Source organism: Lissotriton vulgaris, unplaced genomic scaffold, assembly GCF_964263255.1.
Source record: "Lissotriton vulgaris unplaced genomic scaffold, aLisVul1.2 SCAFFOLD_640, whole genome shotgun sequence".
NCBI lineage: Eukaryota > Metazoa > Chordata > Amphibia > Caudata > Salamandridae > Lissotriton > Lissotriton vulgaris.
Window position 1 is genome coordinate 966,751 of NW_028243475.1, and position 15,281 is coordinate 982,031.

General features: G+C 44.4%; 1 protein-coding gene across 1 annotated transcript in view; it reads left to right on the forward strand.

The window, feature by feature from the left end:
• LOC147668338 (rho GTPase-activating protein 39-like) overlaps positions 1-14,717 on the forward strand; it is a 343,470-nt gene extending 328,753 nt beyond the window's left edge. Inside the window, exons 4-5 of the mRNA XM_086948589.1 lie at positions 6,181-6,733; positions 14,653-14,717. Of these exons, the coding sequence (XP_086804715.1) occupies positions 6,181-6,733; positions 14,653-14,717 (618 nt within the window). The remainder of the gene's footprint in view (positions 1-6,180; positions 6,734-14,652) is intronic.
• Positions 14,718-15,281: the final 564 nt, after the last annotated feature.

Below are 15,281 nucleotides of genomic sequence, written 5' to 3' on the forward strand. Positions count from 1 at the left end.
GTAGTGTGCATGTCAGGTTGGACAGTTGTCTTGCTGTGTCCAGCCAGACATGCGCACTTGAGGCCTCTCCAATCTGCACTTTATTAACAGGGAACAGCAAAGATGCAGCCCCTCAGTCTCCTATGGAGTGGAGGATTTGCCTGCTCCAACAAATCCTGGTGCTGCTCTTATGATGTTTACTGTTATTAACTGCATGAGAGCAGTGTTTGGTTTGGGTCTGGAGTTTGTCCTGTAGGTCCGTGCACACTGGGCAGCACGGGAGCAGAAGAACTGCAGAAAATTGGCAATCACTGTGTATCACAAATCAGGTACTCTTTTCCGTTAATGAGATAGAGCAATCAAACACAGCCGTGGAGGTATATTTATTTAAGCTTAAGCCTGAGAAATACAAAGTATTCAGTTTTCTGGTATACTCTGCCAGATGCAGCTGGCACAATCTACTTATACCATTTGATTTCTGTAATTTTTTATTGTATATAAAAAAAATATATATTTACATGGAGCATACATGAGTGGCGGAAAGAAAGAGGAGAAAAAGAAAAGAGAAAAAGAAGGCGTCGGGGGGGGGGGGGGTATAGTAATATTGTCCTGCAATAGTTCGTTCCTTGCCATGGTGCGTGGGGTCGGATAGTTCTACTAGTCCAAAAAACAAGAAGAAGTCCTTTATCCGAGTCCTGCTTGGCGTTGTCTTCTTTCCCCCCATGCGCTGCCTGGTGGGTATAGCACCCCGGACGATAGAGAGGATAGAGAGGGATAGAGGTAGGAATGGAGATAGGAGAGTGTTCTTCCTAGCAGGTTTCTTTTGTTGGAGTGTGGGTCCCTATAGTGTGTCCCTTGATGGCTATCTAGTGTCTCGTGTCTGCGCCTAGGGGGGTTTATGTGATGAAAGGTAGAGGTCTAAGGGCCTCCACATGAAATAGCTGAGACAGACAAACATGCACATTATAGATTGTACAAGTCAAGCTGAAGTAAAATATTGACCGGAATCTTCTCAAAGTTTGAATACATTCCCACAATGCTGAGGACATGTGTGGTTTCGACATTTGCTGTTTGTCGACCTTTCTTATCTACATGTGATCTAGCTGATCCTTCAGTTCTTAACCCCTTCGAGGCTATTGACGAGCTGGGCTCGTCATCGCGCTTACCTGTCGTGCGCGGATGACAAGGCCAGCTCGTCACGTAATGCGGTAATTTCAAATCTGCCGCGCACAGCGGGAAAAGCCGCCGCAGCGATGCGGTTAAAAACAAAGGAGAAGCTACAAGAATAAACAGTTCATGGATTTTTACCATTCTTGGCCTAACTGCAAAAGCCAGGGTTTGTATAACTGCAAGGTTTGTGAAATCACAGTGAAGACAACATGAAATAATAATTGTTTAATATCACATGTGTGTTCCTATAGGCTTTATTTTGAAACCACACAATTAGCCATTTGTCTATCACATTCATTCATCACATTCATTCTGGAAGTTTGTTACTTCCCTTCGCACTGCAAATCTGACAGGATTGAGCGTGCGCGATGGCGGGGAGAGCTCTGTCACTGAGGAAGCCGCCTGTTCACCTCTGGCCACTTTGCGCGCCTGGCAGGCGCAGTGAAGGTTCATCGCTAATGTGAAAACTAGATGAAACACAGAGCCCATTTGTAGTAAAGTGCAACTTTGTTTCAGTTGTTTGTGAACATTTGTTTGGAATTGAACGTGGATTAATTGAGGTGAGGCACCACTGTTTATTGGCTTTTATTAAACTGTGGAGTGCATTACTGTGGAGTGCAACAAAAGTATTGCCTTCAGTTCCATTGAGTCTTCAATAACTAGGGACCAAAATTGAGCAGTCACTCAGTTTGAGGACTGCTGATGTAATGTGCCTTAGCAGAACTCACAGCATTTAAAAACTGCACATCTAGTAGCAAACGTGTTTATAAAAGATCAGTAACTAGATGCACACACTGATTTCAAAAGCGATGTCAAATGTACAATATCTATAGCACTCCCTGCCGAAGTTTGACAATTTTCAAGTCTGGGGTGCAGGCAGCCCTTTCAGAATTACTTATGTAACGTGTAACCTGTTGACTCATTTTATTGTCAAGTACTCCAGTTTTAGCTGACCCACAGCAGTTTAATACGGAGCAATGAATCTTACAAATGGCATTTCATTCTTGTGTATGACGTTGTTTTCCAAGACCATGCAACGTGCCTGAAGTCCTCATGTCGTGTTCTTGCAAAATACCGATTGAAAAAAGTAAACATACAGGCTTTCATATCTCTGGAGCAACTTACCATATTATGTGCTCTATTAACATAATGTTCATGAAAGACATGGTATACGAACTTTAACCCTGCTTTGAAGAGGATGCCAAGGCCTGCATATATGCTACTTTAAATCTGCTGCCTGATTTTACAAATTACTTGTCATGGAAAAATAAGCCATCCACAACCAAATTCCTTATCAGTTTTTACTGAAAAATGCATTATATTGTGCTATTTTTCAAATACTTTCAAAGGGGAGAGATCCTTGGCCTCTCCTTTGGCAGTTGGACTCTCATTTTTCATTTGCTTTATCACACTCGTCAGCCTCTTTAACGCCTCACCACTTTCAAAAGTCACCAGCCGCCACTGTGTACAAGTACGTTTTGGGAATGTTTATGATTCTGCTCACCACTAAAGTAATTAAACTACATATTAAGTGCTTGCTAAAGAGTGTGGTAAGACAGATCATCATTTTGAAGCTCTTGAGTTTGAGCACCGCCAATACAAATTAGTGAGCACACGGGACTCCAAGGGTGGTTAAAATAGAATAATGGCTAAAAAGGAGTTCCTTGGGTTTGTGGAGTACGATATACTTCATGATTTACAAATTCTCAGTGAGTTGAGTATGTCAGCTTCTGTGCACGACCAAACTATAGATGAGCCTTAAACACATTTAAAGTATTGTTCTCAAATTACTTAGGTAATTTAATCATTTCTTTATTTACACATGAGCTTAGTAGATATGTGAATGTCCATGTTATTGAAATTGTTTACGAATAGTTTGGTGCAATTTGTGCTATAAAATGCTACATGAAAAAGCAATTGTTTAACTTGTTCCTGAAACTGACTTAAAAAATCATTCTTCTAAACTATGAAATCCGTGCATCCGTGATCACTGTTCACCAGATTTCACATATGTAAGCACATCCGTTCTAGAAATTTAGGTGAAATTTATGAACATAGATCAAATAATCAAAAAATTGTAGCCAAAATATGGTTCCTGTATTCTCTAAGGAAAGTGCAACATAACCGTATCTATGTCGTTTTTATTTGGCCACTATAATATTTGTGCCTTTAGACACATAGGATATAACAGGCAATTGTGTATTGTGTATTCGGGGTGATGGTGACATGATAATGAAACCTGAGGCTGAGTGGACTGTAAATGTCAACAGACCTGCTTCACGTTTCAAGTTTATTTTTGACCTTGTTTTGTAAAATGCAGTGTACCATACTTATTTCTCAGCCTATGTTAGTTCCACAATTTATGGACAATTAATAATTCATATTTAGAGTATCATTGGTGTGAAATACAGGTTTAGGAAGCACTGCTGCTGCAACACTATAATTATCATCTGAAACTAAAAACACACAGATTGTCTTAAGTTGTAGTTCGCTATGCTACCCTTGCACCCCCTAATTAACTGTTCATGCAGTTCATAAATTCCCTACGGCTAGTGCCTCTGCCTGCAGTAATTGATGGGCTCGGGCATGCCCATCAGGCACTAGACACAGGATATCACCTGGGACAATGCCCTGGGTCTAGTACCTCTGCTTAAGAGCCTGCTTTCATATATGTTAGAAGGCATTTGGCACAGTGCCCTTCTCTGGTGGTGTGAAAGTGTGAAAAAAATTCTGAGACCCGCACAGCTGCTGGGCTGTCAGAAGTAGCAATATGCATATGAAATACTCTATCCATTATTACCAAGGTGATCAAAGTTACTTAACATTATCCTCTTAGACATGCTCAAAATTGGACAGATTGTTTTGTCGCCTAAAACAGTGGATTGCCTGAAGCACTGCGTGGATATTATTTCACATATTATGAATCCTTATGAATTAGCCATGTTTCTTCATTCCCTTTCCCGATCCAGAATTCTGGATCCTGGTCTGCTTCCTATGTAAAAGAATTGACTAGCCACAAATTACTTTTGGCTACCCAAAGGTAGGATAGATCCTTAAAAAGCTATTCCTGTGAATTTCCCAGCTTTTCCTTGAAGTCTGTGCTGTATGTATGTCCATACCTTTTTCTATCCTTCCTCAATCATACTAGTTATTTACTTTTTAAGGATCTGCCAAGAGCTGGTAAGCAATTAAATGAATGAAAACGCACAAATTACGGAGGCGGGAAAGTGCAGTCAGTGTCGAAGTCACCGGACAAATTTCTCTTTAAAAATGGCTTTCATTCCCTACAAAATAGAATTTCATGCTCAACGAAAGTTTAGAATCAGATTTAAAACGTTCCAACTGATGCACGATTGTTTAGTTTATTAAAAAAAGAAAAGACAATGTGCTGCCACGAATAAGACATTTTTTCCTGAACTTTAACTCTGCGGTTTATCAGTTGCTTAAAAGTCGGGTATCTGGCATACACTGATTAAAATATATTGACTGTGCATTCTACGCTGTGATTCTATTCTGAACTTAACACGTGTATTGTGCCTTTGCCCAAAGATTGGTAATGACACGCCAAAAATGTATGGTATTGATCATAAAAAAGGTTGTGCCACTGGAACAAATGCATATCAAACTTTCCATTTTAAAGACTTTAAATATTTTCTTTAGCTTATTAAAAGTGTTCAATTTTTATATGATTAGAATCTACTTTGTCCTAGTCTGGGTTGTGCTGCCTGTGAAAGCTACCTTTCTCTATCCAACTGAATAACACATCTACCACTCAAACTACTTTCATATTTCACTATACTAATTTTCAACACTAATCCTTTATGGGTTCCTGAGTGGTGTGCTTCTCGCCAATAAAGCACTTCAATACCCCATCAGGGTTACAAGCGCTATATAAATGTAAACTTTTTTCCCTTTTCCACCCCTCCCCAACCCTTCTCAATCCAAATAACTGACTAATATCCACCACTCAAATTACTTTCATATTTCACCATACTAATTCACCACTAATCCTTCATGGGTTTCCTGAGTAGCGTGCTACTGCCCAAATAAAAAGGCGCTTCAACACCCCATCAGGGGTAACAAGCGCTATATAAATACAAACCTTTTTTCCTCTTCTATCCTTCCGAATCCAAATAACTAACTAACCTATTCATCACTTTGCTTACTTTCATATTTCACTATACTAATTCAACACTAATCCTTTATGGGTCCCGGAGTAGCGTGCTACTCACGGAAAAAGTGACTCAACGCCTCATCGGGGATAGTAAGCGCTATATAAATGCAATTGCAATACAATATATGACCATGCATAAAGCAATTAGTATCAGGAAGTATATAGTTTTGGCCTCATTAGGTGAATAGAAGTAATCTATGTATTACAAAACATGTCAGTAGATTGTCTTAAATAAATGGTGTCAACTGTTATGGAAATATTGCATGGTAATGGATTTCTTGTGTCCATAGGATGCAAGGTTTTTTGTTTCATTCCAGGACACTATTTTGGATGCTATGTGCAGTCATGTTGCAAGTTGTTTCAGAAAATAAATGCAATTTGAATGGTACCACTATGAGCCAAGATTTGAAATGGCAGCATTGGATGCCAGAGCTGTGCCCCGCCCCAGCCCATCCCATCTACAAATATGTCTAAATCCACCAATTTAGCTTACTTTATAAAAATCGCCCAAAATCTTATCTCTTGACTGCAGCATAGCAGTGTGAAGGTGAGTAGGAGCTGCTGCTAATCAAAAAGGGAAATCTGCGGCCATGATGATTGCGTCCTAGCAGGGCATTGTCATTGTATGACATGCAATATCCTCATAATTTATACTGCTGATAAAAAAACTTGCTTTGACAGATATGTTAATTGTAGGAGTTGAAATTTGTAGGCAGCCATTTTGTTACCGGTGCACATGGATTTGTTTTGTTTGCTTTAGACTGAGGGTGTTCTGTGTTTGCTACCTCTAGATATTGTTTTTGTGGTTGTGCTACAATGTGTTTTTGATGTCCTTGATTTGTTTTCTTCTTTTGCAGAGTGGGACACTGGAAGATGAATCCAAACAGGAGGGCAGCAGGCGGCCGCGAATTCTGTCTCGGTACCAGTTCCCTTACTCCACCTTGCGAAAGCCTATCTCTGAAACAAGCATGGTGGACTGGGCAGCCAAGAACCTTAACATGCACACGCAGGGGCTCTTCCGGCGCCGGATCTCCATTGCCAACATGCTTTCTTGGAATGGTGGCTCCATCAAGAAACCCATGCTGATTACCAGTAACCGGGTCATCAAGAAAGAAGCGTGTGAGATGTTTAAACTGGTGCAGGTGTACATGGGAGACCGACAGGCACGTTCAGATAGGAATCAAGTGGCTCTGGTGACAGTCATCAAGTGCTGGAGCATCCAGGGCCTGCGGGATGAGTTGTATATACAGCTTGTAAGGCAGACAACGGACAACATATGCTATCGGAGCTTGGCATGGGGATGGGAACTTATGGCCATCTGCCTGGCCTTCTTCTCCCCTTCTCCAAAATTTCAGTCTTACTTGGAAGGATACATCTATCGGCATCTGGACGAGATTAATGACGAGAACAGTAAGTGGCCACTCCCTTTTCTACCATGAAATGCTAACATTACCTCAATGTATGTAGTTCGTACATAAACCTGACAGTGCCTTTTTAGGTCTTGCGTGGCGTAGGCTGCGCACATGCGCAGTCTCGCTTGCGAGATTTATTGACTGAGTAGCCAGGGTTAACCCCGCCCCTCTTCTCCATTGGCTGGCCTCCTAAACAGCGGCCAGCCATTGGAGAAGAGGTTGTCATTCTCTCCATCTAAGTCCCGTCCTTTTCGGATTGGGGGGCTTGTTTTTTAGTTTTGTTCTACTAGTGACGTTCTCAGTCAAAAACACGCCCCCCAATCGCAAAAGGACGGGCTTAGTTCGAAAGAAGAAACATTTGTCTCTAAGCCCAGTCCTTTTCAGACTGGGGGGGCGTGTTTTTGACTGTTGTTTACATCCTAGGAAACACGCCCCCCAGTCTGAAAAGGACGGGGCTTAGAGACAAATGGCAGCGTTTGTTCATACAGCAGAGACCCAAAGGAAACATTCACTTTTTCAGCCCTGTCCAATGTATGGCCTGAATAGTTATTCAAAGAGTGTGTTTTTAAAAAACAAGGGCGTACATTAAAATAAAATAAAAACACATCTAAAACATGGGGAAGGATAAGGAAAATTATTCTAAAAAGTAGTTGCTAATTAAGCCAAGTTATTTATCCATCAAAGTTTATTTCACTTTATTTGACTGAACCATGTAAGCATTCATGCTTTACCTTGTACACTGCAGTTGTGCAGCGCATGGTAGGGATCTAGGCCTTGCTTGTCTATTATACTTTGTTTTGGGGTTCTGTGTCTATTAGAGCACTAAAGCTCCTCGAAGCCTCCGTCCTGAGATGCGCTGCACGCCCCGTGGCAGGTTTTGAACAACGCGTGTATGTTTCATTGGCTCTCCAAGGACGCACCCTTGATGCCACGGTCACCGGGTGCAGACGATCAATCACAGGCATCCTCGCGACCCGCAATCACCCGTGCACAGTCCTTGTGCTTTTCATCTCTCATGTTTTTGGTGCTAGTCCACCCTGAGTCCAACCAGCGGAACGGGCCAATGCTTGCTATGTGGCGCAACCACGCGCAGCAGTGTATGACCAAACTCAATGGTGCGCGGTACACGTCGCTGGTAACATACAATGATATATCGTTGTTGTTTGACTAGAAATGCCAAAATTAATATTATTTTTTTTTTTTACACTAACACAGCGTTACTCCTATAGCTCCATTTTTATTTGCATTAACATTTCTGCAATCGAATATTGAAGAACCAACATAGTAGAATGAGAGATATAATTATAACAAGAGAATGGGGTGCAAGTTACAGAGTTTGCGTCATTAACAACGCTCGTGACAGGGACAGACGTGTTCATCCGATGTCCTTCCTGCCCGAGTGAAGGGCATGCGGAAAGCACGAGACGGCGATGACGTGGCCTGTAAAATGTCTTAACCATGAAATATTAGTACTCCGCCCTTCAGGGGCTCTCGCTGATGCATATCGAACCCTTGCGGGGACACTGAAGCTGCAAATGATCATTCGCGGAACTCTGCGGGGAGGGGGGATTGGGGTGCAGTGGGATCCGCGAGGCTTGAGTGATGGAGCAGGCAGGAGCTCAGCTGAAGGGCAGCTCTATCTACTGCCCCAGAGTAATGAGTAATGCAACAAATGCCTGAGGCTGACAGTGACAACTGCGATATGACAGGGCATTGCCTGTGGGGGGTCTGTCTATCACGGTGTGCCCAAGAGGGGTTGACACGCACAGAGAGGGTTGTGATGGCTCACCGTCCCTCCAGTCCCTCTCGGGGAGAGGTTGTGGCCACCATACTGCCAGAGCTGCCGACTTTGGAGCTGGGGGGCAGGGTTCGAGTCTCGGCGTCAGCTCAACATCCTGTGATTCTCGGAAATAACTTAATCTCCCCGTGCCTAACAACATGAATGTGACCTTGTGTAATGTAACTGGTGCTCATATAATGCGCTCCAATACTTATGGGTCGAGTCCGCGCTATATAAATCTGCACACAAAAAAATACACAAGGACACAATTAATAATCCAAACCGAAACATAACCAAAGCATCTGCATTAATAACAACACTTCCAAACTCTCCCCTAGAATGGGAATTGTGTACAACACATGAGTGACCAACTAAGATAATATTGCACAATAGATGACTAAATACAACACTACAGACTAACTCTGGGCTCCACAACCTGTCCACAGAGTACTTCGACTCCTTGTCGGGGGTAGGAAGTGCCTCATACATCTACAGTTCAATTCAATCTTGCACTAGAAACCCTACTCTGCATGCTTCATAGTAAGTGCCTACAATTCTGAAATGGCCTTTGTCAGCGGTGGGCTCTCAGGTCAGCATTGTCCTCTGAGTCACTGCTGATACCTGTCTGACTGGCCACTACCACCTCCTCTTTTGTACTAACTTCAGCTGTAGGGGACAGTTACAGTGGTGGCTCTGTGGTGCCTCATTTCGTTACCAAGTCTTGCTTACTGAGAGTCACAGTCGCTACGGCTGGGAGGAAGCCTCACCAAAAATGCCACAGACGTCTCCTATCAATGTTCACAAGATGTGTCTGGTGGAATGGTCCTTTCAGGTGACGACACTTCGGCTGGACAACCAAGTTACTCTACCTGAAGACTTGACCTTCCAAGGGACTAAAGGTCAAGCCGTCAAGGCTTACTCCAGGTATAAGGTTTGAAACTTACTTATTGAGTAACACAAGTGGTCACATCCAATAAATTGAATGAGAAATAATGTTTTTTAACGTACGGAATGGAACATGGCGGCAGTTTAATGAAGGAGTTCTTCAAAAAAGCAGAAGAAAGCACAAGGGAAAAGATATGAATCCCCTGGACACTGTCAACCTGTGTTTTAGGGTTCATCTCTACCCATCCTTCTTCAGGAACCCTTGATCACTAATCTGGAAACGGTGCCAGACAAAGCCCTACAATGTACCAGGTTAGATATGATGCTGAATCCTTTGTTTCTCAGAGATCACAGATACAAGGGTACAAGGAGAGATAACTGAGTTGGTTAGAGCCCAGATCGATGAGAGTCCAAAATATCTCAAAGATTTGAAGGCTCGAAACCCACTACCTAAAACACACAGGGAACCTCATATATGGGTTCGACCACCACCTAAAACGCTCAGGGAACCTCATATATGGGTTCGATGTGTGAGGGTACTTCTCTCAGAAGCTGTGATGATTGTTTTAATGAGTTCATAGGATGACCCGAGAGGGGGGGATGCACGCTAGTGACTCAGACACAACAACGAAAACACTGGGCAGACCGACTTTAGCCACGAGATAAGAAGGCAACCGACCCCTTGCAGTCCCCGAGACGCGAGGACGATATACTGGTCTCGCCGCCCGAGTTTGCAACTAACATTGCGCAGACACACACGACCGAGACACCGGGGTTGTGTCACATTCCGCAGGATGGCTCCTTCCAATAGTATATGGGTGGCACCGATCATTGGGAGTAGAGACCATGACATTTGGCACAACACAAGACCACAGTGACCAACCCTATGCCAGCTTACCCTTTCTCACATGATATGACAACGGTAATAGCCTGAGAACAGTGGTATAATGTGATTGATGTATAGACTTGTAGAGATAAAATGCATGGTTATGGCTTGAGTCAATATATGATGTTGTATTCATGTTTTATAAAACCAATAAAATATATTCAAACAAAAAAATTACTGTTTTAATGAGGCCTTCAAGTCTCCAGTGGTCAGTGCGCAGTGGAATGAGTTACTCTCCGAAAAATTCCCTGGGTGTACTAAATTTCATGACCTGTGTGTGTGTGTGTGTGTGTGACTCTGTGTGTGTGTGTGGCTCTGTGTGTGTGTGTGTGTGTGTGTGTGTGTGTGTGTGTGTGTGTGTGTGTGTGTGTGTGTGTGTGTGTGTGTGTGTGGCTCTCTCTGTGTGTTTGTGTGCAAATGCAATAGGTCTCGCATTTGCGAGAGATTAAGCTATTGGCATTGTAAATGACAATGCCATTTATTTATCTGTTTTCAAAACCAAGACATAAATAAAAAGTTTGTTATTTACAATGCCAACAGCTCCAACTTTTGCAAAGGCAAGACCGTTGCATATTAAATGCTTGTTATAGTCTCACTGTAGTCAGGATGTCCCTCTCCTCCTCAACTTCAGTAATACATAGCGCATTAAACCCTGGACATCTGCATTTATGGTTTGTGCCATAGCATTTTTGCATATGTATTTGTTTTTAAACAAAATAATTTAACCGAAACCAAGGGGTTAAAAGTGTGCCTTTAGGTAAATTCGCATTTCACATCAAGAGACCTTGCGACTGTTAGGATAGTTGTTTCCATGTGTAATTGTAACATGCAATGTGGGAGGCACTAAACATTGCTTTTCTCATGCCCTCTACTGTTGTAATTAATTGGAGTTTGACATTGTATCGTGGTGCTAATAATGTGTTTATTAGTGCATTTGTTTGCATTAACATGACTTATTGGGGGGGTATATATAGTTTCTGCTGATATTAGAAACTAGGAGGCCGAATGCCAAGTGATTTGTAAATGTCACCAGGATGGCAGTATAGGAGTATATATTACATACGTTAACTGTTTTGTATGTTAATGTACTACATGTGTCTTTAAGTGCACTTACTATGAAAACAGAGCTTTTTCTTTCCAACAAGCAAAGGTTTTTTTGAAAACTATGTAGAATACGGAGCTATAATGTTTGACTGTACTAAAAAAAATAACATAATAAATTATGTAGTTTAGAGTATACGATTTCAGCTAAAACAGGCTTTGCCACATTCTGGCTATAGAAATTAGAGCTCTGAGTGGAAGGTAACAATGAACGCCAACTGCATTTTGAATGTTAAATTTTGATGATTAGGCTTTTGATTCAATTAAATTAAATGCAGTGATTGTACTCAAAGATTATTGAAACTGATGCCAGCAAGGCAGAGCGTAATATGGACCATGTTTGATCCTCGAATGTTTAGCTTTCACTATTAGACTGCTGATTACCAATTGGTAGAAGTTTTGCTCAGAGGCTGTTAAAGCTTCTACCAGCACTGCACAGCTAATTATGGGCCCTGATGGGGAGTGTCTACTAAGATGGCGTCAGCATAACTTGGAGGCTCCTGGACCCGGGTGTCGTGATCCAACTCAATTTCCCCACAAATTCTAGCATCATACTCCAGAATTGCAGTGCTGGCAGCCCTGAGACCTGAGGATCTCAACTGGATGTTCTGAGGCCGCGACCGGATGCAGTGTGTCGCCCTTCAAACCCGCTAGCACCGCTACAATAATGGTGGTCAGACCGACATGAGGTCATACCCCCAACTTGGGTGCGGGATGATGTGCAGTGACTGCAGTGGCTGAATCCGGTGCACATGAGACTGAGACTCGGACTGCAATTGCTTCTCGCTCGCCTACTAGGGCTTCCAGATGAGGGGGAGTGCGGACGGGCTGCGAGTGTGGGCTCCACAGAGAGATACTTCTGCAGCTCAGAGTAGCGCCTGGCGTGGCTCCAGCACCGGTACTGACAGGCTATGCTGGGGATGAGCTGCAGGCCTTGATCATTATAGCCTCACCGTTGTGTGCGTGGTGGCCGGACTGGCCTGAGGCCCAACCCCTGAGCTATAAGGATGAGCTCAAGCAACGACTGGACCGCCTGTGGTGATGCCTTGTGCTACTCCCTTCCTGAGATCCCAATGAGGGGTGGTGGCTGGGGCAAACAGGCGGACGACAGACGGGGCGTCCCAGCGTGAACCCATGTGGGAGGTCAGGGAGCAACGACCCTGATGGAAGCACCACTGAGGCCAGCTGAGAGGCTGCTGTGCCTGCCTGGTGCTATCCCATTACCACAACTGTCCGGACACATGGGGGTGTAGAGGGAGACCCGGCTAGATTCACCACCACCAATTATGTTGCATGGGCCCCCTCACTTCTACTGCCTGCCCACCAGCATATATAAGTAGGGGACCCAGTGTGTGCCTTTAAACCACACAAAGACATACAGACACCTCAGCTTTAAATGAGTGTGGGCCTGGCCTGACCTTTCACACGGGGCCTGGATGGTGCCTCCAAGTAGTGCCTTGGAACCCAAAAGTGCCACAGATTAAGACATTGTTGGCGATAGTTCGCCTAGAGCTGCTTGTCACTGCGGAGAAACGGTGCAGCGGCAGGACATGCGGAGGGCCCTATGGTGCAGCTTTGTTGGCACGCAGCTGTGCACCCACTCTGTCCTTCAGGTCTGTCCCTCACCTTCGGCATAGTGTTTGAGACCCAGTTGTACCTCAGATGCCTCTGTGGGGGTCTTCAGGGGCTGATTGTGCTAACTGCCTGCCTATCGAAGAATTGACCACTATTCTGTGGTGTGGAGGGGGGCCACTGGCATTGACTCTGTTCCTCTTGTTCAGTGCATCTACTCCAGCAGCATCTTTATGTGCACCCTGACAGAGGCGCCCTCTTTCCCCCTAACTTACACAGAGCAGCTGAGGTAGGGGGTCATGGTGGATACCAGAGACCTTTACTAACTAATGTACCTCCTGCTGATTGCTCGTGCATGAGGTGTGGGCTCTCACTCTCGCTTGAAGGCCCTCCCCCACTGTGCTATATATCACAGTGGGCTACTTGCCTACTGAGATCTCTGCCCCCATGCGACGTGTGGATCTCACTGGACTCCCCTTGACCTACTGGGGCGACGGGGGGTGGGAGAGGTGTGCTTATCTCACACAACTGTCATGCTTAGGGACTGTTGGCACACACCATGAGGCGCACCAGAAAGAAACCGGAGAAGCCTGACTTGCACTATCGCTCCTGCTAGACTCTTCCTGAGAGCTCCCTGACCCAAACACCAAAATACTGTGTTCCCCCTAAGGCAGCGCTGCCCCACATGGACAAGATTGACGTCATCCATCAAGAGATTCAGGATTCACAGGTGGCGATTGAACAACGCCTGGGGGCCATCATGACTGACATCAGTGTCCTCAAGGATGATCACGCAAATTGGCTGATAGAGTCAAAAAGAATGAGCTGGTTCTCTCTGCCTTAACACTAACCCAAGAAGATCACTCCTCACAGCTCACCCACTTGCATCAGTAGATGGAGCAGCTCCAGGACCGAGTGGAAGATGCTGAGAGGAGAGCACGTAGAAATAATGTCTGCATTGCGGGCATTTCAGAGGGCAAGATGTGCCCCCATGCCACTCTATTCATAGACGACTGGCTCTGGACTGTGGTGGCACCAGCTGGGTTTCCAAACTGTTTGTGGTGGAGCTAGCACACTAGGTCCACCAAAGACAGCCTGATGCGGTACTCTGTGCTGCATATGAAAAGGTGCCTGTCCTCATAGAGAATGCCAGGTTTTGCTGTTTCCAGACTATACGATCACCGTCCTGCGCCAACGCAATTCCTTCCAGGAGGTCAAGAAACACCTGCGCACGACTGGCCTCCAGTATGCTCTACTGTTCCCAGCCAGGCTGAAGGTGATCTATGCATAACAGACAGTCTTCTTTGAAACACCAGAAAAAGCGTGGGACTGGTTGAAGCAGCATTTTCTGGATCCCCATCGTAGCAGGCCTCCGTGACCCGAACTACCAAAGCCACAGCGAGCTCCATGTAGGCGATGCCAGAGGGCATCCGATCAGGATGGCCTTCTTCATGCTGCAAGTCCTGGAGGATAAGCGGGAGGCTAACCAGTTGGTGACTACACGACGACTCTCCAAGAAGCCCATCAGCTCATCGCAGAGCAGTGCCTCGGACTCCGATTTGGTTGGCAGCTTGGCACTGTTCCCTTCGATCACCCCACAGATGACACATGATATACTGAGTTAATACAATTGAGTACTGCACACATGACAAGGTGATTTTTTTTCTCCTTTTTTTTCTCCCTTTTTTTACAGGTTGCCGCAAGCAGTTTTTGTTGCTTGAGCCATCCCATGTACTTATTGATTGCATTAGTGGATAGGCCTCTCTGTATTACCCTGCAACTATAACTTGACCTACTGAGCTAAGGACTGTGAGTAATGCCTATGTTACACTGTTTTCCTACTAGGGTACCCCCAGCAAAATACAGGAGGGGACAGTCCTGTTTACTCATGTGCTGCATTACCAGCTGGACATCTTGTTTCATAAGGTTTATGCTGGAATATAGGAAAACTGGGGCTCTGGATTTGTAAGGGCCACATTGGCTGAAATGACTCTGTCCGATACCCGCATGACATCCCACTGGGTGCATCACGACTGCCTCTTAAGCATAGGCAAACGTATTTCTTTGGTTGTTGTTTGTTTTCTTATGTGATTGAACAACATTGTTTCTCTGGACCGAGGATCGGGGAAGGGTATTTCAGAGTTGGACTCAGTCAACTATCGTATTCAATGGAAGTAATGAAGTGTGTGTTGTGGCAGCTGGTTCTCCCACTGGGGAAATTTTTTATAAGGGTCCTGATGCTTACTGTACCAAATGCTTATAACATTATTACTTGGAATGTGAGAGGTCTAGGATCTGTGCACAAAAGACACAGGGTATTAG